The sequence below is a fragment of the Xenopus tropicalis genome, chromosome 1 (assembly GCF_000004195.4).
Source record: "Xenopus tropicalis strain Nigerian chromosome 1, UCB_Xtro_10.0, whole genome shotgun sequence".
NCBI classification, from domain to species: domain Eukaryota; kingdom Metazoa; phylum Chordata; class Amphibia; order Anura; family Pipidae; genus Xenopus; species Xenopus tropicalis.
Window position 1 is genome coordinate 61,209,286 of NC_030677.2, and position 24,203 is coordinate 61,233,488.

The 24,203-nt window shown below is 37.3% G+C and overlaps 1 protein-coding gene across 5 annotated transcripts in view; it reads right to left on the reverse strand.

The window, feature by feature from the left end:
- Window positions 1-341: 341 nt before the first annotated feature.
- The window catches only part of mgarp (mitochondria localized glutamic acid rich protein), a 40,174-nt gene continuing 16,312 nt past the window's right edge, over window positions 342-24,203 (reverse strand). For 2 of the 5 annotated variants that reach the window (XM_002932039.5, XM_031895522.1), the window contains exons 6-13: window positions 17,206-17,394; window positions 16,520-16,723; window positions 15,798-15,992; window positions 15,368-15,562; window positions 14,896-15,087; window positions 6,452-6,625; window positions 5,233-5,285; window positions 342-2,587 (exon numbers count right to left, since the gene is read on the reverse strand). In XM_002932039.5, the coding sequence (XP_002932085.2) occupies window positions 5,239-5,285; window positions 6,452-6,625; window positions 14,896-15,087; window positions 15,368-15,562; window positions 15,798-15,992; window positions 16,520-16,723; window positions 17,206-17,394 (1,196 nt within the window). In that variant the 3' untranslated portion in view covers window positions 342-2,587; window positions 5,233-5,238. The remainder of the gene's footprint in view (window positions 2,588-5,232; window positions 5,286-6,451; window positions 6,626-14,895; window positions 15,088-15,367; window positions 15,563-15,797; window positions 15,993-16,519; window positions 16,724-17,205; window positions 17,395-24,203) is intronic. The other 3 variants (XM_031895523.1, XM_031895524.1, XM_031895525.1) reach the window with 3 other exon arrangements.

Here is a 24,203-nt window from a genome sequence, read left to right on the forward strand (position 1 = left end):
TAAAGATGCCTATTATAAAGAATTTACAAGAAAAAAAAGAAGTTATTAATGTATCTCTAGGAATATTGGTTCTGTTTCTTCCATTCATTCTGGTGCACTTTATTATTGGGCTTGCTCTGCCAAATTGCATTTTTTGCACAGGGTAATGTAGCCAAAAGTCAGCCCTGAGGATAGACATAGGACAGTTGTTAACCGCTTTCCCATTCATTCATGCAATATAGAAACTGAAATTCTGCTAAAATATAGTGCACTAAATCTAAAGCGGTGTAAACTCTAGAGATAAATATGCATGCAAAGTCACCAAGTTGTTCATTACTCCAAAAAGACAAACTAGACAAAAATAGAGGAAAAGTTTTTATTTGCAGAGGTAAGTCTCACAGTGGTATTGTATCTACATAGAAATACTGCACATTATGTAATAGTGTAACAGAAAGGAATGCTGGGAATGTACCCCAGTCACAGCTTGGTAGCTCTGTACCATTTAGATAAGGTACCTGTTTCTTTTGTAAGTGAAAGAAATATGAACTTTTGTGAGGTAGGACCCGACGTTCAACTCACAGTACGGTTATAGAAAGATCAGAACAGTCTCCTACACAGCAGTTTATAAATCATGTTACAGGGGTTACCTGTTGGCTTCTAAATAGATATTCACATTAAAATAATCTGATTGTAGCCTTTTTCAGGACATATCTTCGTGTTCCTAACACCCATTTAGTATTGCTGACTGCTGATGCTGTATAAATCCAGGTATCCATATAAAGTGTAAAGTGTTCCCTGAGTGAGGTATATTGGGAGGTTTAGTACTGTCATTCTGGCAGTGGGAAAATGGAATGCTAAAATGCAGTCAGAAGGTGGCCCTGAGGCTACAACCTCAATTCTTTCTCCACATAGATTTTTTAAATTTAAAAATGTAAAATATTTTCTTTAGATCAAGAATCTTTAATGCGTGTCCCTCCAGTGGTTGTTAACTGATAAGGGGATTCCTAATCATACAGCTATAAAGGTTGCCTATGTTATTATTCTATTGTTCTATAAAAACAGGCTATGGAAAACAATGTGGCAGCCCCATACGTATGTATAAGTGCAACAAAAATGGAAAATACTATGTAGAAAGTACATCTTAGAAAATATGGGTGGGGATCAACCCAAATTATACAAAAGGGATTATTTAACAATTGCAGTATATTTCTGTTTGTGTAAAGATGAAGATTTAAGGGAATGCACATTGAGTAAGTCTTAATTTTGATAATGTAACAAACTTCTGAAATGATTCTACTCTACAGACCTTCTATAGAATAACACAGGATTGATACAGAACCCATGTGTATTCCAGGCCCCGCTCTGTAGGGATTCTGTGAACATACATGGAAAACCCACGGTGGATAATCCTACTCAAATTCCCGAAAATCAATTTGGAAAAGTAGGTTGGATCAGATAAATAAGTGGATCAGAGCACATCTTGGGCCAAACAGAGATGGATTGTTCTACTGAATTTTGAAGACCTGGTCACAGTTTATAGATTTTTTTATAGGGCAAACTGATTTTTCCCCTACACATCTCCATGTATAGCTACCTTTAGCACTATACCTGTATTTAGATTTGGAGCTGTGCACATCTGTAAGTACACAAAAATAAAGCACCTGAAAATATAAAATAGTGTTAGATAAAGCAAGAATGTCATGAGACCAATACTGTAATCATTGCACCTGAGGAATCATGAAAAAGGGGGGTTAAGAACAGTTTTGTGCCACATCACATGGTCAGTGGTTAAGCTCCTTTGTTACTGTTGAATTTATATATATATATATAAAGGCTCTGTGTTCATCCCTGCATACAGTACATACCCAGATTACTGATTGCTAAAACACTTTTGAGAGGTACAAACATATTTCCCAGTTTATGGCACAGAAAGTAGGAACATGAATAGATAAAAGTTTTGGAAAAGTCACCCTTTTAAACTGGGCTGAACATTACCTTATTATGCCACATTTCACTGAATAACATACTCAGATCTATATATTTCCTGAAGGTAGAAAAATATTCTGATTGTCAAGCAGCTTTCCCTTTCCACAGCCTAATTTTATCAAACCCTTCTCTGCTGAAAGATGTACTAATCCTTTCTGGTTCCTGACATAATAGATGGTCCATCTAGGAGAAGTGCAAAGTAGTGCATAGTAAAGGTAGAGTAAAAAAAACACATGCAGCATGTGGGGCAGCTAAATGAAGCATCTCTATATCCATGTGTGAGAATATAACATCTCCAGTTCACTATAAGTGGTATTTCTTCCTGAGGCTGAAAACTGCTACAGGTCCCGGAGAGTTCACTGGAAGCTGATATTGCTTGGTTCTTTCCATTTTCCTGAGGCAAAACTTTCCATGTCAGTCTTAAGGAAACTGAATATAAAGAGCCCGTCAGCTGTGCACCTTCATAGGGAACTGCCCGGCCTGCTGTATAGACATGGAAATAAGCGGGTGGGTGTACTCTGTAGGGGATTCTGGAAATGCAGTTGAATCTGTTCAGGGTTCCTGGAAATTGCTAGTGTTTGGTATATTATATGGAGATCACATTTGAAGAAGGATTTCTTCTCTAGAAACAAAGGGGGGAAAGAGAGAATTGTTAAACATGAAAGCATTGATAGTAACTTATTAAAAGGTGAATATGCTCGATATGTAATTATCTTCCATTTGCATTCCTTGATACAGCCAGTAAAAATTTTCACTGTTTGCATTGATGAATAGGAGTGGGAGCTGCTATAACAATCGCTGCAGCAGGTATTTTATTACAGACACCAAAACAACTTCCCCCAAGTGGCTGTAAATAAGTAATCTTCTGTTAAAGTTTCTTGTTGCCTTACAGTACTGGAGTCCTAGGAGTGATTCTAACTATGGAGTCTGAATGTGCTCCCTGTTTTCATTTGGGTTTTCTCCCATACTCCAAAACCATACCACAAGGTTTACTCTCCCCAGACCTGGGTTGGGATACAAAATAGGCCCTGGCATTTCAAGTACACAGAGGCTCCAACAGCCCCCACAGGCCCATTAATAGTGACTGTCTATGGCATCTTACAGCAGCCCCTCTGACATATGCCAAAATCTACAGTCGAGACACTGACCATAATATATGTAAATGTGATAGGGACTAAGGCTAATGCCACACGAGGCGTAGGGCAGATATTTTCGGCAAGTGCAAAAGCACCTGCACTTACATGTGTCTGCACCTGAATGAATGAGATACGCTCGGGTGCAGGCACATGTAGCCGATATACGCATGAAAACGCGAGATAATGCAAAGTCTTGCGTTTTCATGCGTATATTGGCTACATGTGCCTGCACCCGAGCGTATCTCATTCATTCAGGTGCAGGCACATGTAGGAGGCGTAGGGCGGAATTTTCAGCAAGCTTTTCCACTTGCCGAAAATATCTGCCCTACGCCTCGTGTGGCATCAGCCTAAGCTCTTCTGAGTCAGGAACTGAGGTGAATGATTAATAATTTCTGTACAGGGCCAGAGATGCAAAGATGAACAAACCTTTTATGTAAGTAAATGCATGTGATCCTTGAGATCCAAACAGCTGTTCTGGGATGGGATATTCCCTACTCAGTTGCATTCCTATTAATTCACACCTCCTTAACTCTTCCTTTACCATATATTTTCTGTTCTCTCCTTCTCCCCTCTTCTCTTTTCCCAACTAAGTCTTTTCCCTTTGTTCTGTCCTTCTCTCACCACTTTCTGGAACCCATTTCCCTGTCAGTGCAGATAAACAAAGGTGCAGATGGCAATGCATCGGCTTTTCTCTGCCTTTGGAGAAATTGCAGGCAAGACACAGTCCCATATGTCCTTAGCCTAAAGTCCAGAGTAAAATTCTGATGTGGCCAAATTCAATACAGTTATGAATGTACAGTATATTTACTTAAATGAGAACTAAAGCCTAACTAAAGAAATAGGGAAACCCAAAGCAACTACCTTTTAGCAGGGATGATCTGTGCCTCCAAAGATGCCCCCAGTAGCTCCCCATCTTCTTTCTGCTGATTCACTGCACATGCTCTGTGCTGCTGTCACTTACTGAGCTTAGGGACCAACACACAATATACTGTATTATACTGTATGTATCAGAATATAAGGATGACTAGTTATTAATACGGATAATTTCTACATGGGAGCTCAGAAACCAGTGCAATCCAAAGCATCCAAATGTAATAATCAGCCCTGTAGCATCAGCTTATATGACAGGCCAGCCTCATTTTATGCTTAATTATTTGCAACAACCCCTAAGCTTAGCTTCTCAGCAGCTGCCCAGAGTGCACTGAGCATGTGAGTGTCACAGACACTGTCCAAGATGGGGAGCTCCTGTCATTGTTAAACCTTTAGACTGGTGCAGTAAGTACAGTATATAATATATGGCATTTTTAGCCATCTTCATTTTTAGGGTAGTCATTTTCCTTTAATGACTTCAAATACTTGACAGTGGACATGGCAATGGATAACATTAAATATTTACAAAAAATATCTTTCGCATTGATATTTTTAAAAAAAGTGATGGTAGAACCTTGTTCCAAAACAAAAAACAAAACAAAACAAAAATATATATGTAAAGGAATACTGTCATGGGGAAAAATGTTTTTTTCAAAATGCAGTTTCAGTTAATAGAGCTTCTCCAGCAGAATCCTACAATGAAATCCATTATTCAAAAACACAAACAGATTTTTATATTTAATTTTGACATTTCACACGGAGCTAGCCATGTTCTTCATTTTCCAGGGTGCCACAACAATGTGACCTGTGCTCTGATAAACTTCAGTCACACTTTACTGCTAAGCTGCAAGTTGGAGTGATATCACCCCCCTCCCAGCAGCCAATCAACAGAACAATGGGAAGATAGCAAGATAGCAGCTCCCAGTAGATATCAGAATAGCACTCAATACTGGAGTTACATGGGAGTAGGAGAAACAATAGGTTACCTGAAAGCAGTTCTAATGTGTAGCGCTGGCTCCTTCTGAAAGCTCAGACTCAGGCACAATACATTTGTTGGTTCAAGAATAAAATTTTAAATGGTAGAGTGAATTATTTGTTATGTAAACACTGTAATTTAGAAATAAAAAGTATACCATAAAAATCATGACAGTATCCCTTTAACTTCTCCGGCTCGCTGTAAAGCAGCACCAGCTCTGTAAATTAAACATACTATACATAAAACTTCTCACTTTAAATTGCTGGCTCTATGCTAGTGTCTTACCTATTTCTAAGAGCTGGCAGAAACTTCTTCGGTTTGTGCTACCTCAAGGCTCTCTATAAGGAAAAGATGCCATTACTTACATGATAAAAACAAGCAAACAAACAAACATGTGCTGTAAATACACATTGTAAAACTAAATGTGATTAGCATGCAGTAATATACTTACAGGTTCACTGAATTACTAAGAAAGAAAAGTATGCAGGAAAATTAAAAGGGGCACAATTTTAAGGTGAGTGACAATGACTCAGTAGGACTGACTAGAACATTTTAGCAGCCAGTGCCAGCACAATATGCAGCATGGATTCTTAAGAGTGTTCCAGAGTTGCTAGAAAAAAATATACACAACTAATAGATGGTGTTGAGGCTGCAAAACATGTCATCAAGTCATCTAGGCTACTGAAGTTAGAAACAATGGTCCTACATGAGGTCAGGTCAGTGCAGGGGCTCTACTTCTGCTGGACAGTTGTGCCCTTTGTGGTCTGTCCTACTCAGGTTTTTCTAGCTGCACTCCCCAACTGCCCCAGTTTCCCACTTCTGTCAGGTGCATGATATATGGCGTGCATTTTATAACAGCTTGCTTTTCTGCATCCTGGCACAGGAGTAAATATTAGCTGCTTGAAAAGAAGCAAATTCACGCTCAAATGGCTTTTTTTCCGTGTGGTACAGATACCATATTCAGCATGCAGTAGCAGTGAGCCAATAAAATGTGCCTCTAACATATCAATGAAAAAAAGTTATTTTATGGTTTATCATGTAGAAACTTATTGGTGAGATTCAATCTGATGAGAAAAAACGTTTCTCCTAATTTAGTCCCAGTCTTGCCAATATTCTTCAAGTGAAGTAAGTCTTTCTTTTTAAATTGTATCTGACTCCATTGGAAAACCTGGCACTGAATAAGGATATAAGCTTTTCTCATTAAATTGAATCTGGCCCATTATATGCTAAAGGCCAGGGTAGCGCCTTGTGACACTCGGCACTAGTAACTCCTTGGTTTGATGTGTGGGCAGCAATTGAGTGCAGATCTGGCCTTTCTTATAAAATCTGCAAAAACATCCAAAAAAAACCTAGCAAAGTCACACAACCGAGTAGAATTGTGAGTAGCTAAATGCTAAGTGCCCCATTCATAAAGAAATCCTGCAGTAATTATCAAAAGGCTAAGTGGAACCCCTCTATGTTGTGTATCTCATTCATATACAGTATCTTCAAGTTTAAGACTCACCTGTTGTAGCTTGTACTGCCTCTTCACCAGCTTCCTCTGGCTTGTGTGATGAAAGCTCAGACCAATCATCTGCAGCAGCAGCAGCAAGCTCTTCCTGTATATTACCTGATGTTTCCTCTAACACAGGAGACGACTCTTCAGCTGAGGCAGCTGCCATGGTGCCAGTGTTCTGTTCTGTAAAATCAAAAGAAAAAAACTTTTTTTAGCCAGTAGTTCTGTTCTCTTCTATAAAGGCATGCCTCCACCAGGGAACTGTGAAAAGATGAAAGTAGGGGTAAAATCACATATGCAGATTTAAAACTAGGTTCTAAAAATGATTTAACACATCTCTACTTAGAAAATCAGTTTGAAGCCAAGTCTAAAGTTTCTAGCATAACAAATCGTTAAACCTGGGTGCTATCCAAGCCAATAGTACAAAAAAATCTAAATACGGATGGACACCAGGAATTTTTACTAACAAAAAAATTGAACTTTTATTCAACATTGTTAAAAAGAAAACAGGCTGACGTTTCGGTCCCCATCTCGGACCGTCCGAGATGAGGACTGAAACGATGGCCTGTTTTCTTTTTTTGTTAGTAAAAATTCCTGGTGTGCAACGGTATTTAGATTTTTTGTTGAATAAAAATTACGTTTTTTTTAGTTAGTAAAAATTCCTGGTGTGCATATGTATTTTGATATTATGATATTATATATATATATATATTATATATATATATAAAAACAATATTGGAATATACAGGACCAGCAACACAGAGATTCTTTGTAAATTAAGCATGAACAACATCATGTTTTGGACCCTACGGAGGATGGGGGGATGTTGGCTGTTCATGCTTTTTTAAATACACACGTGGTTTGCAGTGCATCAAACTGCATAAAGAATTGTATCAACTATAAAAAAGTAACCCACCAAACAAAGCATCAATGTATCAGTGTTAAAAACTACCAGTAGAGGGCAGCAATATACCTTTACATCTTATAATACAGACTGAGCTAAATAAGAATACTTTGCAAAACAATAAGGGGGTAGTATATCAACATTAAAATACTAGATTTTTTTTCAAGATTCAAGTTTTTTAGTGTTAAAACTTGCACAATTCAAGTTATGGTTTAAAACCCCGAACACTCAAATGTAAAACCTTGTGATCTTAAAGCTTGCGAGTTTCTATAGAAGTTAATGAGAGTGTGTGAACTCGAAAATTTGAGGTATTCCAGTTTTTTTATTTGCACACGTTTTAAGTTTTTTTTTTTATAAGCAAGCATCCGATATGCGAGTTTATTCGATTTTGAAAAACAAACTCGAATTCACAAACTCAAAAACTGATAAATAAACCCATAAATGTATTCTATATGCTACAAGTAGGTAGGTGCTACAAGTAGCCCTTAGCAGGCAACTGTGAGTGGGGAATGTGCTGTCAGCTGTAATCCACATGTCCTGTGGCCTAGGCATTTTATCTGCTTAGTATCCACTACTATTGTCCTGCTGACCTGTGTCTGACATTAGCAGTGCCATATGGCCATTTTAACACAACTAATCTACAAGCCTACTGAGTATGCCTGAAACAGCAGCGGGTAACACTAGTGTTATTTGTATAGCAAGGACATAGCTGGATTCTGAGAGGCCCAAATAATCAAATATTTCATCATACTTTCCAGCAACAGTGCCTTGTGTTCAAGATACAGTATAAGCAGATACAGGGGATTTTAACACATATGCATGTAAACTGTATTTTTATATAGTGCTACTGTATAAACAGCACTTTACATTTTTACAATACCGTAATAGTAGAAACAGAGAGGAAACCAATGCAATAAATAACAATATATGCACATAGTAACAAACATTAAGTGCAATACCCAAATACTACTTTGGTTGTGATACTTCTAAGTATCTACCAGCTTTGCCTTTGTGAATGATACAATTTTGTTGGATAGGGCCATTGCTGATTCAAGTCTTCTAGATTCTAATTTAGATTGATAGCTCTGAGCATCGACTGGGCCTATTTTAAAGCTGTCCATACTTGCCAAGAAGAGGATCCCTTCAGAGTGATACTCCTGCATTCTTGGTGGATTAACAATTATGGGTTGTTTCTTAAGACTGATCGGAAGTGAAGAGCAGGTTCTGAATGGAACAACAGAAAGGTAGTCTTACACATATATGGCCCTTCCTATGGTATCTGTCCAAAGACAGTACACTGTACAGGTTGTCCCATGTATGGCCATTCAATCAGGTCATTGGGTTTACACAAATCCAGTCTAGTTTTGGCTGTTTGTTTAAAGCATTGTGAAACTGAAACTTCACCTTAGTACAAGAATTAAAATGTTTTCCTTTAGACTTGTCCTCTGGTTGGTTCCAACCACCCTGCCTTCAATGCTGGCCAGTATCTCCATCCCTTCTGATGAAATCCATCCCCACAACATGATGATTATCTTGGTGTTCCCAAACACATAGCATTTGCACTAAGGCCAATAAGTTCTATTGCCAAGAATCAGCTATAGCTTCCTTCTTGTCACTCTTCCATAAAACCCAGCTTTGTGGGGCATCAGTTAATGGTTGCCCCTTGGATAGTTTCTCCAGTTTCAGCTGTGGATCAATCTAGCTCCTTTAGTTATCACTAGCCTCTTGGTTGCTTCTGACTAATCCCCAGATTAACTGGCCACTGTTTTGGTGGACAATGTTCTCTAGGCTTAGTCACAGTTATGCCATACTCTTCCTTTTTCTTAATAACAGAATAATTAGTGGTCAGTGGAACGTTCAAAGATTGGGATCATTTTTTTATAACCCAACCCTGTTTGATGCATCTCTAAAACTTTATTCCAGATTTGTTTTGATGGCTGCTTTATCTTTGTGATGCTCTTTGCTTATAAATGTTCTGTAACACAATATATTTTGAGGTCATGTCACACTTTAATTGCACACAGGTGACACTTTTTTCAGTATGTGAAATGGACTATTTTGTAAATTTTAATTCCTGGTTGTAACATAATGGATTGTGAAAAATTCTATGGAGGTTTAAACTTATGTTAAGCACTGAATATAGGAAATTAAAACAATATTACTGTCTGAGCAGTGTTTTCTGCCTTTAATTACTATTTCTATTTAAGAAAGCTTAGTAAGTTCTTAGATACAACAAATCTGCAGTTCCAATATTACTAGATATATTAAGATTGTGTTCAGGAAAACTAGACAAGTATAAGCACTAGAGTTCATTACAAGCATTATTATTTCTCTTCACAGCAAGCAATATGGCATCTCTTGCCTGTTGTAACATTATACAGGTATGGGATACCTTATCTGGAAACCCCTTATCCAGAAAGTTTCGAATAACGGAAAGGCCACCTCCCATAGACTCCATTATAAGCAAATAATTTTAATTTATAAAAATAATTTATCTCTGTAATAATAAAACAGTACCTTGTACTTGATCCTAACCAAGATATAATTAATCCTTATTGGAGGCCATACAAGCCTATTGGGTTTATTCAATATTGAAATGATTTTTAGCAGACTTAAGTTATGGAGATCCAAATTACGGAAAGATCCCTTATCCAGAAAACTCCAGGTCCCGAGAATTCTGGATAACAGGTCCCATACCTGTAGTTATTTTAGCCAATAAAAATGTGTGGTGCACCATTTCTTTGTCATTAGAATTATACAGAAGAGAGGGGACTGATCAATACATATTCCCTGCTCCCCTATTAGTAATTTACTTTTTGTACAGTTTGTCACTGGCAGTACCACACCTCACCTATGGCACTGCCACAATTATATTCTCTGATCTTACAAAATTGCAGGTATTAGGGCCAAAAAGAAATTGCAGGTATTAGGCACCAAAAGAAATTAACTGCACAACTTGGCAGCATCAATTCCCAACATGGACAGTGATAAAGTAGTCTCTGGATTGGGAACTCAATAAATCACACAAATTACAAAATGGGTCAATAGTACCTGGTCATATTAATTAAAGAAAATTAGCAACCATTATTGTTTGATTAATGACTATACATCAGAGTAAGTGAAATTAAACAGAACTGCATTTAATCTAGGATTATTCAATCCCTTCATAAAAACAGCTTCAGGCATAGTAAGGAATAATAAGGAACCTGACAAGTGATATAACCCCAATGGTTGTTTGAACCCTATCAACTTCATATACAGCAATCCCTATTCTAGAATTCGGCCTTCGAAACAGCCAACAACAAAGCTCTGTTGTATATATATATATACATATATATAGAGCATGGATGAGCTCTCAGCAACAGAAACAGGGCATGCATCCTTTCCCTGAGGAAGATCACTACGATGTGATCAAAACGTTGGAATTTCTTTTGTTTATTAAAATCAGTTACTTTAACTGAGCCTGTTGAATATGATACTTTTTTGTTGCTCTCTCTCTCTATAAATATAATTTCTTAGTTGTTGACAACCCCTACTTCCCACAGATCACTGAATTACAGATATAAACTAAAACACCTTCCAATCCATGAGAAGAATAATATATCCACCAGTTTACAAAAACCTTCAAAGCCTAAACATAGAAATGGCTTAAAGGAAAAATACATTGTTTTAGAAGTAGGCCAGCCACTATTGCTCTGGGGTAATCTCATTCAAGGACTCTAATGAAGCAGTGGTAGTATGTGGCCTCATTCTCATAAAATTGTGGAATGCTTGCTAGGTTTTATCAAAGAATGTCTTTTCCACTGACTATCTCTCATACAGGGAATCTTAAAAATAATACATAGAAAAAACAGATTTACCACCATTTGTAATTTGGTGCTCATTACCTTTATTTAGGTCCAAGCTTGAGCATCTAAAATGCTGTAAACATAATCTGGGACATGCATATTGGTTATACACTGCACAAAGTAGAAATCCCCAGGAAGCCTTGTAGAACAGCATGTGTTGTGTGCACTGTGGCTACATGGGCAGCTTGAATCACATCTCATCATGCCCCATTTCACACACACAAACTGAATGTGTTTTCAGTAATTACCAAGTAGGATAAGCTCCAAATATCTATCACTTCATTAAATGGCAAACAACAGTTAGGTTACCATGCCAATTTTTTTGTCATCCTTAGTACAGCACATTAATACAGTATAATGTATTATAAACCTGGTACATAGCTGCTACTTTCATTTAAAAACAAACTAAAGCCAATTATAGAATCTGGCCAGGAGCTTTATTCTTTACGTACTGATTTACTAATGCAGTTCCAAGGTACAACAGCTCTATGACTCAAATCATTAGTAGCGAGGCTGAATTTGCCAAAGGAACTGCAGGGTTAGACACAATTATATAGCAGATATGGTTAAAAAGACACGCACATCATATTCAACCTTTTTTTCCAAGGGAAAGCAGCGATACTTCTAAATAATTAAGGCAACCAAATGTATATCCAGATTTCTGACAAGAGAAGAAATCCTCCAAAAGCAAAATGAGACCAATTCTGGATAATACTTTATATTATTTACAGTTATAACTGTAAAAAAAAGCTTTTGCAATTTGAAATGCAAATGGAAATGCTTGATATATTATTTACAGGCACCTGAAGTCCCTTTTCCATCAACCATTTTTCTAACCCCTAGGGGGTTATTTATCAATGTTAATATTTTTTTACCATGATTCCAAATTTTTTTTTGCTATAAAAATCTTGAATTTTAATTATGACTTAAAAAAACCCAATACATTCAATATTAAGCAAAAGATAAAAAAAAAACTTGAATGTAAAACTTCGGCCTCCGAAAGCTTTGGAGAATGTAGAAGTCAGTGGGAGCTGTTCTGGGCAAAGTTTGAACTATTTAGTCAGTTCCAATTTTTAAATATTTTTTGAGTTTGTCAGCCCATTTAAAATGATAACTAAAATTTTAGATATTCAAGTGTTTTTTCATAGTTTTACTGTACTGTGTTTATTATTTAGATTTAAAAAAAAATAAACTAACGTTTGCATTTTTGAAAGTTTTTAGGTTATTCAAAGTATGTGCCCTGCATATATTATATCCCAAGAGCATAACTAGTTATCAACATTAAACCTCATCCACCACTTTGCAGTCCAAATTGCCAGTTTGTCCTTTTCCTGCACAGCTTTGTGTCATTGGCAAACACATGCCAGAAGTCATTAAAGAAAAGGATACAAATGGACCAAATACAGAGCTCTGCAAAGCACCACAAAGAAACAAAATCTAGTTAGACAATGTACCATTAACTATTCTATGTACACAGTCTTTTAACCATTTCTCTATCCATTTTTAAACGACTTTAGTCTAGTAGTAAAAGTTTATGTCCTTATGTACTAAGATACAACATCACAATTATAAGTGAACAGTTGTGAATGTCCATGGCTGCTACATATCAAGCACACTATATCAAAAATACCCAGACTCCAGAAACAACATATATTTGTGGAAAGAACACATTCTGATGGTAGATATGTTCTTCCAAACAAAAAAGTTTTACTAAATGTGTAAGTTTTCTGAAATGTCCTCATATTTAGACATATGATATAGCGCATGCAAACTGCCTTTTTATGTCAAATAAATGCACACTTACAGTAAAGCCCCTGAAACCAATATATTTTGGAATTTAAAATGGGAAATTTAACAAGGGTAAATATGTATTTATTTGTACTTACTCCAAATTACCCAACTGCAAAACCTTTCTAAATTTAGTGTTTTCTAAGAAATTTCTGAAAATGTATCTATTATCGCTATCTCTAAAGATAAGACATCACAGATCTAAACAGACATCACTTATCTAAAGATAAGACGAATTTGAATGCCATTGGTTTGATTCCCAAACTACAGAGCATGTAGAGACCCAAAAATGAATTTTCATTGCTAAAAGGTTGGCTGCTGTAAACATACTTCCTGCCTTTTATGTGACACAAGAAACACTAGTAGTAAGTTGCCTCCCTTCAAAACTATACATTTTTTTGGAAACACATTCTGATCAATTCAAAATAGGTAAATGTCTTTGTTTTCAAAGTACCCAACTGTAAAGCTTTGCTAAAGGTGGCCATACACGGACCGATTTTTTACTTACAAAGGACCGATTCCCGAACGATCCGATGCTATCGTTAAGTTATCGTATAGTTGGTGGTGTACGAACGATCGTCGGCCCACTAAACGAGCCGACATTATCGTCCCCAAAATCGATCGGCCAGGTTTAAAAATTTTGGTCGTTTAACGATAAAATCTGCCAGTTGGTGTGAGTGTCAGACATTTGTCTTTCAACGATTGTTCTCTGCGCATGTCACGATTGCCAGCAGCGGAAGTCAACGACATCGATCGTACGTAGATGTACGATCGTAGGTATTTTACGATAATGATGCGACAAAATCTTTCCCGAATTATCGTTGCCCGTGGATGGCATATCGTATGGGAACTCGATCGCCATACGATCGTTTGTCGATATAATCGTTCATCGCACAACGAGCGAAATCGCCTCGTGTATGGCCACCTTAAGAGTTGAAAACGGCACCTTATTCACTATGAAGATTTCCACTATGACTCACAGCAGTTTCCTGATCTGGTATAGCGCCCGTCATGTAATTTTCAGGGTATTTAAAAATATGTATTTGTTGTGTCCACTTTACATGTTATGTTAACAGTTCTGTTTTATTTCAACATTCAAATGGCAAATTTGGGCCACATGGCAACCAGTCATTTACCTTCATTAATCTAACTGCATTTAAAGAAAAGCTAATTAGTGATGGGGGAATCAGAGACACATTTTAAAAGGGAAGGTGAGATACAAATAAAATATTCTTCTGTAAGACTTCCTGAACAAGTAACGGGTCCATGTCACAAGCTAACAGTTTATGGGTGAAGCAGGTTAAGGATTAAGAAAATCTATCTCATTGTTTTTATGAATATGATTTGAAAGTCCATGTTTGAGTGTCTGGACTATTTTCAGGTAGTCAAGCTTCTCTTGCAGCCATGTTATTTAGTCACATTCTGAAGAAATTAAAGTTACTTCTGTGCACTGTATTTCTTCTTAAAAAAACATGGATTTTCGCATATCAGATCAGATGTCAGTCTTCAGCAGGAACACTTAGTAGATAAAGTAATATCTCCTTGATGTTACATGGAGAGAAGCAACTCAAATGTTTGAAATCCTCTTTTACCAATCTTTCAATGCTTTGAAGCGATAAGGAGTTCTAGGAAAAAGGAATGGCTTGGAACTTTTATTCTTACTATGAAGCCACCTTAGTGAAGTATATCGCAGAGTACCTTTGTGATGTGCTGGAATGTACTTTCAGAGGTAATGTACACAATATGCTTCCTTGCTCCTACTTAGCAAATCAGTTTCTCCCCTTATCAACATTCTTTCAGTGTTTAATTCCTGTAACTTTTTTCCAAAATAAACTAAATAAATAAACAAAGGTTTTAGTGGATATTTCATTTACATATTACTCCAAAATGAATAATAAAATCTGCATGTTAACCTGACACTGGTGCTGTCTGCAGTTCTGTCGTTGGTTCTTCAGAAACTGCCACATCCTCCAACATTTCCTCTGTCACTAATGGTGCTGCATGGATTGTATCCTGAATCTCAGATTCTTCAGCAGCTATGGCTTCAACTGTAACAGCTACAATAACCTCTTCTGTGGCAACATTGCTACTCTCAGCCTCCTCACCTTTTAAATGAGTGGAAGAAAAATGAGGCAGTTCCAGAAGAAAAACAGGACATCACAAATAATTCAGTGCATATTGAAATTTTACATGCAATTTTTACATGATACCTCATAGGTTGAGATATCATTGCTAGTTACAAACACCTTTCCCTTTGCCTAGTCCATTGGATGGCTTTCCCAATACTAAACTAAATGCTTAAAGTTTGTAGATGAGAAACAAAAATATTCCATTTAGTGCAAACTTTTAAAAATGTACAGGATTATATTTAGTGTTGAACCTAACCTTGTAGTGGGGAATTCTCCAGACCTACTGCTGACTCTGCAAACACTGGAACTTCCAAAGTTTCATTCTTCACTAAAGGTGCTGAAAGCACAGGGTGCTGTTCTTCAATTTCTTCACCAGCTACTGCTACAACTTCAGTTTTAACAGCTAGCTCTTCAGCAGTCTCAGACATGTCAATGTTTTCAACTCCCTCACCTTTTAAAGGAGTTCAACAACATGAAGTGGCTCCAAGCACAGCAAATTAGTTTAATGCAAAAAAAAAAATAAATAAATAATGCATGCAAAATAGAGCATGCAAAAATGATCTCATTATAAATATTTTTTTCCATTTATCCTTCAAGTATATAATCTTTGCCTCTTTGGGTTAAATACATTCTGATACTGTTTTACTATTTTAATTTCTAGGATTATATTCAGTGTTGAACCTAACCTTGTACTGGGGAATTCTCCAGACCTACTGCTGACTCTGTAGACACTTGAACTTGCAAAGTTTCATTCATCAGTACAGGTGCTGAAAGCACGGTGTGCTGTTCTTCAATTTCTTCAGCAGCTACTGCTACGGCTTCAGTTTTAACAAGTACCTCTTCAGCAGCCTCAGACATGTCAATGGTTTCAACTTCCTCACCTTTTAAAGGAGTTCAACAACATGAAGTGGCTCCAAGCACAGCAACTTAGTTTAATGCAAAGAAAATAACGCATGCAAAATAGAGCATGCAAAAATGATCTAATTATAAATATTTTTTTCCATTTATTCTTCAAGTATATCATTTTTACTTCTTTGGGTTAAATATATTCCGATACTGCTTTATTATTTTAATATTATTTAGTAATGAAATCAGTATCGTTACACAGCAAAATCTAAGATATAGCTGTACATAGTAAAGGTATGCAAAGAAGGTGTTAGATCTATTGTTTGACAGAGTCTTTGTTAGGTTGTTCTTTATTGTGCCCTTCTCCCTGAATCAAAATTGAATTCATGCAATTATTATGCAGAGGTATTAAAGGCAAGTTAAACTTAAAGGTATCATTGCCTGGCTACAGATTTCCCTGCTATAACTATAGCCAAGGAATTGCTCTCCTAACAGCAAGCACTGATATCTGTTACAATACCAGAGACTAGTTGGTGAAGACATCAAAAATATAGAACTTAACCTGGCACTGGGACAGTCTCCAGTTGTGCTAATGGTTCTGCTGAAACTGGTGCAACCTCTTCTTCCAGTATTTCCCAATTCAAATGGTCTGAGGGGACAGTATTTTGACTGTCAGTTTCTTCGGCAGTAACTGCAGCATCTTCAGATGGGACCACTGCTGCCACATCATCAGTGGTTTGAAACACATTGCTTCTAGTCTCCTGACCTTTTAAAGGGGGTTGAAACATGTAAGAGGTGGTTCCGGAAGAAAAAAATGGTACTACAACACTTCAACATTACTGAGAGTTGTCTAGCATTCTTAATCTTGCACTGACACTGCCTCATGTTCTGTTGCAATAGGCACTTCTGTTTCTTCCACTAATTTATTCTCCAAAAGTGCTGTGGGGAAAGCATGCAATAGGTGAGTGTCTTCAGCAGCTGCTGCAACAGCCTGGGCGAAAACAGCTGCATCTATAGTGGCTTCAGAAACATTACTACTTTCAGCCTTCTTACCTTCAAAATGTAGTTGAATAAATGAGAGGTGGTCCCAGCAGAAAAACTAGTACTAAAAAATATTAGCATAAGTCATGCAAAATACATCTCAGTATTGTCTAGCAATTTGTTAAAATAAAATAAGAGTAAAGTAGCCCTTTGGCAACTAAAAGTAAAAATTATAAGGGCTTGCTTGCACTATAGATAGATCCTAACCTTGCACTGAGACTGCCTCCAGTACTGCTACTGATTCTGTTGCAATAGGCACTTCCGTTTCTTCCAACAATATATTCTCCAAAAGAGCTGTGGGGATAGCATCCAATTCCTGAATGTCTTCAACAGCCTGGGGGGTAACAGCTGTCTCTTCAGTGGTCTTAGAAATATTACTACTGTCAACCTCCTCACCTTTAAAAAGGAGTTGGAATAAAAGTAAGGCAGATCAATTTACAAATGGTATGGTATGAAGAAGGTATTTAGATGAAAAGTTAAAACTGCAGTACAATTTAAAATAATATTGGGCAATTGAAGACTTATAGGCTAGAGACAAGATAGTAGGTAAAAATAAAAGGGTTTCTATAATGGACTGCAAGAACCTATTTATTAAATACCACCTTCACCAAAGGGGTTGTAGGGATGGCCTTGCTTTCATGAGCAGCCTCTGCTGCAGCTTTAGGAATAACAAGTGTCTCTAAAATGGCCTTTAATGTGTCATTATTTTTAGCCTCCTAATATTTAATGGAGCTGGAAGAAATGCAGGGCAGATCCAATAAAAAAAATTGGAGAATTCAAAATTAGCGCACAACAAAAATAGCTCATACATACTGGAAGGTTTGATTTTGAGAAGTTTGATCATTATTTAATAGGCTTGACAAGTGCTAGATAAAAGAAGCAGTTTTATACTACTGTGCTACAAAAATAATATTAGTCCTCTGTCCGGTCTCTCCATTTTTACTGATTTTTGTTACATTACTTTATCAGATCTTTTTTTTCAATTCTAGTAGTGTGAATGGAGCCTAGGAGATCAGAAATTATGCCAGGATTGTTTTCATGTTATTCACTTGCCCTCAAAGATGAAACCTGCATTCATGTGAAACTGCAATGAATTCCTTTCCACGCAATTAACTTGCAATATTTATATACAGTGAATGCCACTAAAATCTAACTGTTGCTGTCACCCAGGATCTTGCATTGCTGTAAAATTATTTGGCTCATTGCTCCATGCTCATTGGTTAGCTAAGCAACATTTGCAGATTTTTCAGAGCTCTTTCCTAGTCTTGCCACAAGATTTAGTTCAAGACGTTGACTAGGCCATTTCATAACTTTGTTTTGTGATCCAATCTATTACAGGACTGCTCGTATGTAAGGCATCCTTATCTTGCTGCATGACCCAGTTGCAACTCATCGACTCATGGCCTGATATTCTCCTGCTGTATTTGGCTTTAGTCAGGCAATCCAAAATTTAGATTAGCTTTTTAATGAGGGTGGTTTCTCCTGTGGGTCCCATTTTTGCCAACTGTAGAACCAGGAACACTTATTGGTATAGTTTATATATCCTGGTAAATCAATTGAATGTTGGTATTAGTGGCCTTACACTACAGTCTCTATTATATGGGCACACAACTCACTTACTGATTAAAGTTGTCATGCTATGGGGACTACTCAGTAACAGATTTTCTACATTCAGGCTTTTTTCAGCAGACTCTCAACTTTTACCCTAATTATGTTGATTAAAGTTAGGGGGAGGTTACTTTTTGCATATGATTTAACATTTCATTACATTACACATCACAAACAGTCGTTTTAATATCTCACGTTCTATTCATAAACTGCTAGAACTGATAAACTAAAATAGCAAATTATGTGCAGTCCCTAAGAAGCACAATGAAAGAGGGAAGGGCAAAAGGGAAAAAAAGAGAGGTAAATGACAGACTTTCTGGGAACTGAAATAAAACTTTTGTAGACTCAAACTTTTTTCCTAATTAAGCTGCTTCTAAAGAAAACGTTTTGGCGTAGTCATTAAATGTAGGAAAGAAGACCAGTCACTGTTAAGCAGTATTTTGAAGAGTCCAGGAAAAACTCTGACACCTGGCTGAATGGGCTACTATTACGAAGTGAACCAAGTATCCTTGTAGCTTGCAAACAAATAAAAAGTCAGTTTAAACTACTTGGCTATAGAAACCTTGCTATCCTATCTACCCATATGGCAAGAAGCATGAGGTATTAAAAGTGCCTCCATCTTGTCACATGGACCTGGTAAGTTGAAGATAGTATTTCAGAGCCACTACCACATTTAACTTGTGGAGGGCAGCTTCTTTTAGGTGTTCCGTGAACTAGGACAAAAGGTGTGAACAATCATGTCTTGATGGAGTAAGCAGTATGGCAGTAATACGCCCCCAACCGCTGAACTTGCCATCATGACAAAAACTAGCAGGTAAGAAACTTCATATCTACCCAATAAAGAAATGCAAATAATTCTTCTTGGCATAGATGCAATTGTGAAAGTCATTGCTACCTAACCAGTTGGCTGACACTGTTGAAGAACCAATAAAGCTTAAACCTGGAACAAACATTTATACACAACATCTTGCCAGAAACTGAGTATCAGAGCTACTACGGGTTGATCATAGCTTGTGAAGTTTTTCCTGTATAGCAATATGAATATTTATTAACTGGTTTACATGAATCAGTTACCTTCTTAGAAGCACCTCTAAAACTCCAGACTGAATAGCCCCACCACTCTTTCACCAATATGGTGCTATGACAATTAGCAGGACTGATGGCTTTTAAGATTCATTTAAATCCTGGGCAATATGGGCTAAAACGGAAATATGTAAATTAGGTTGAACTCCCAGTTGAGGTTCTTGTATCCGGTGAAATACTGTGAAAGCAGGGAACTTAGATACCACAATGTTTATCTGAGGGTTGCTAGAATGTTGAGTAATCTGGTGGAATGATAAGTTAAGTGAGCCTTCTCTTGGATTCAATTGCTGCCACCCTTTCCCCAGGTTTTCCGGCCTTGAATATGTATTGTGGGAATGTATGACATATAACTCTTTGCACAGGCCAAGATCACGAACACTCTCCTACTAGTCCACCAAAATGAAATTGTTTGACTAGATCCTAATTGGTTTTTTTTTTCTACTGGGATGTCCGGTGAGAAAGAGCAAGATAGATGACCCAGGACTTCATTATGTTCATGTGGTACTTCAACTTCTTCTGTGATCATTTTCCATACAGGCTTGAATCTGTTGTCATGGTCCGCCCCTGATTCAAATGGGGCAGTGTCCAGTTAAATTCAGCTCTTGTGGTCATCCAATACAGGTAAATTCTTAGGAAGAGATTTGTTGCATGCTTGTTCAGTTCTGGGAGCCAAGTCTGCAGACAGGTACTATTATCATAGCCTCCATTCAAAAAGACCTTGCTCTTTGTTTAGCCGCTCATGTTTAACAAAAATGCAGAAAGGGTTACAAGGAGGAAAAACAAGGAGGAAGGCTATTCCCTACTATTTGGGTAGGTGACTAATATTTCCATAAGCAGTTGGAGCTATTTATGGCTCAAGAAAGAAAACAATAAAACAAAAAAAGTTTTTTAATGAGACATGGAGCCTCATTTTCTTACAGAGCAAGTTGCAAAAAATAACTGCTGTTCTCCAAGTTTTGCCGCAAAGCATAAAATTTTCCCAGAATTGCAGCATAACTGTGCCAGTTGCAAAACCGCTTAAATATTGCAGCAGAAAATCCAGGCAATAGATTTTGCATAAGTTAGACCTGCTACAAAATGGTCAACATATGGGAGAGACATGTATGGTGTATGTTTGCGCATCCCTCAGTTGCTCAGAATATTTAGTGCAAAGATTAAGCACACATAGCCACAATGTGCAATGGGAGTCTTGTACTTTTTGCCTGGTCAGTGGTAGGGGTAAAGGACATTTTCCTTTTGTTGTGCCTCATTCACATTTATACGCACAACATGTGCACTGGCACTAGGTGTTAAATCTGAAAGCATAGATGGTACAATAAACTTGCCAAGGTACTATACTGTGCATGTGCCTCACAAGGGATATCTAGGAAGAAGATATAGAATGCAGGTGCAGCCATTTTTTATGGAAGAGGTGGACCGACCCAGGCAACAATGTTAACAATTAGATTTAAAGGACATGTAAAGCCTACATTTGCCTACAATGTATATCAGTTGGGCATGCCTCCCCCACCCAAATGGCATCATTTGTACTGCATATATCCCCTCCACTGGTTAGCACCATCACATTTTCCTAAAGCAAATAGCAGCTTTCACCCGGTGGCCATTTTTCCTCTGATACATAATCAGATACATTTAAATCTGCAAACAGCCTACACACACAGACCCTTATTCAGTATACATTTCACCAAGAATACAGGCTCACAGAGGCAGAACTGTCTTTGATAAAAAATCTGCTTTGTTTGAGCTGAGCTCAGGAGAGTTGGTTGGGAGAAAAAAATTGAAGCAGACAGTTAGAGCTGAGTTTCTATGGGAACCAGCAATGCCATCTCTTCACTGGCTGCTAGACTGGGGGGCATGTTTAGTAAACTGAGCTTAGAACAACTGAGCATGCCCACAAGCCAACAGCCAAAGCAAATTCCTGAGGGAGGGGGCTGAGTGGGTTACAGGAGGAGAAGGAAATCTAAGTGATTAAGGGGATATTGCAGCCTTACTATTAACCTCTGGACAACCAGTGTGGCAGGTATTGAAAGATTTCAAAGAGGCTGTTCACTGATTACATTTTTGTGTGTGGGGTTTACATGTCCTTTAACTGGGGTTGTCAAACAAACTGTCACAGAATGTGACTTTGCTTTTTATTATCCTTAAATGTTAACCTCCCACTACCAAAGCTTTCAATTTTATTCTTGTTTAGGTAGAATTTGGCACATCCTTTTACCAGCCTCAGGGACTTCACCTTGCACTGATGAGTGGTGGGGAGCTTATCAATGCTACTCTAGCACCATTTCTACAATTTTGAGGATAGTTTATATTATTTTGGTGCTCCATTAAATCACTTGGTAATATGAATAACATAATTCAGGCTTTACTAATGCAACTATGTACATATAAACTACTACTACTCTAGGGGCACTGGTATTCAGACATCTTGCAAGAAATGCCCACTTCTTTGTGGTACAGCATTGGGTCAGAATCTCCCTTACCTTTCAGCAAGCTTGCAGATATCGCTAAAATTGTTGTAGCAGCCACCCTACTGATTTAGTAAAGGGAACAGGCCTTCAGCCCAGGCCCCAGGCGGCAGCCCTAAAGAACATTTCATAACCAATTTAAATTTAAATAAACTATAAAATGTTAATAATTCAAACCCTAAAAGTGTACTTATAAAGGCATTTTAAAATACCTATTTGAGCAAAATGTCTTAATATCCTTTAAAAATATTAAAACCGGTTAATGATATGTATGATTTTTGGCTCATAACGACAAAATATTTAACAAACACTGTGAAAGAAAATTGGGTTAGAATGACTGGAAATTAAAATAATGCCATTACAAAACCATGTTAAAATACGATAGAAATGAAAGTATAACATGGGATACAAAAAAAGCTGACTGTTAAAATGTTTTTTTTTTTTTTAATGAATTTGCAAGGCAGTACTGAATATTAGGCCAGCTGTGTTTCCTACCCTTGGTCCTTAGCTGTTGTTGGCCTACATCTCTCCTTTATACTTTGATTATGTTTTAAAGAATGCCGGAAGCGCAGTCTGCAAACATCTAAAGACCCAAGGTTTATGACTTAATTTCTGCAACTCTGTTCTAATATCATAGCTCTAAAATCATATTTACTGTACGTGAACTATGCAACACTGCACCCCTGAGTTCTATAGTTAAGTACTCTTTTTTCAGCTTGAGCATTTAGTAATTTTTACTGTCTTTTCCAAACAAAAGGATGTTTCTGTAGGCATGCACATTACTGACTACAGGGCACTATATGGGCTGCCAGTAAAAGTCATTTAAATAATTTATTATCCTTCAAATGTGAATTTCCTCCTTATATACAATGCTGTTTCTTTGTACCTTTGTACATTATTTACATATCTACTGAAGAGACATTCGCCTCAGAATCATTGCTCTGCTGATCCTTCACTTATGCACAGACCCTGTGCTAGAGGGGGGGGCAGTGACTCCCATAAATACTCCGGTTCTTCACTACTTCCTTATATGATGTTGTACTTGCAGCAGACTTAACTCCTATTGGCTGTATCTCCTGTCTGACAATGTGAAGCTTACAATTTTATTGTTAAGAGTTCCTTTGTATTCTTATCTTTATATTCAGTTCCCTTTCCTATTCATATTCCTGTGTCTCATTCAAACTTCTGCCTGGTTGCTAAGGTAAACAAACCCCAAGCAACCAGATAGCTGTTGAAATGCAAAATGGAGAGATGCTGAACAAAAAGCAAAATAACAAAAAAAACAAAAAAAAATAAAAACTAATTGCAAATTGTTTTAGAATATCATTGTCTATGACACTAAAAGTTAATTCAAAGGTGGACAAACTCTTTAATATGGCTCTGGTTTCTACAATTCTTTTCAGAATATATATATATTTTGAGAAAGGCTGTAGCAACAACCGAAACGTTAATCTGTTTGAATAAATTTTTCTTTAATTTTGTACTAAGTGAGTGCGGCATCTCTACTTTTCTCTATATATATTTATTTATGAGTTTATATATAATTTCGTTTTTTGCATCAACATATTTGATTAATTCATTATAGACAAGAGGTTATGCCCAATTTGTTCTTTAGGACAGGTGCTACACAAATGATCCTATGTTTCATGAGATGGTTGTGGAAAACTCAAACCCCCTCTACCTGCAAAACAGCCCCCAACTGGCCTCCATCGCCCCCCTCATCTCTTCCTTCCCGCACAGTCTGTTACATAGAAATGTGCCCCTATTTGAAAACCCGAGCTGAAAAAGCAGAGCAGGTGCCATCTTTTGTCCATTTAGGTACTCTTCAGGTCTCTTTGGTGATATGGAGCCTGCAGGAACACTCGCAATTGAATCCAATTCCTGACTAGCCCCAACTGCTCATGCTTCTGCAGGGTCTGTGTCAGTGAAGAGACCCGATGAGTATTGGAATGGACAGAAGATGGTGCATGAGAACTCTGCTGCGCTGCTCTGCTTTTTAGTTCAGGTTTTGAGGCACCTTACTACATAACACACGACTGTGTGGAGAAG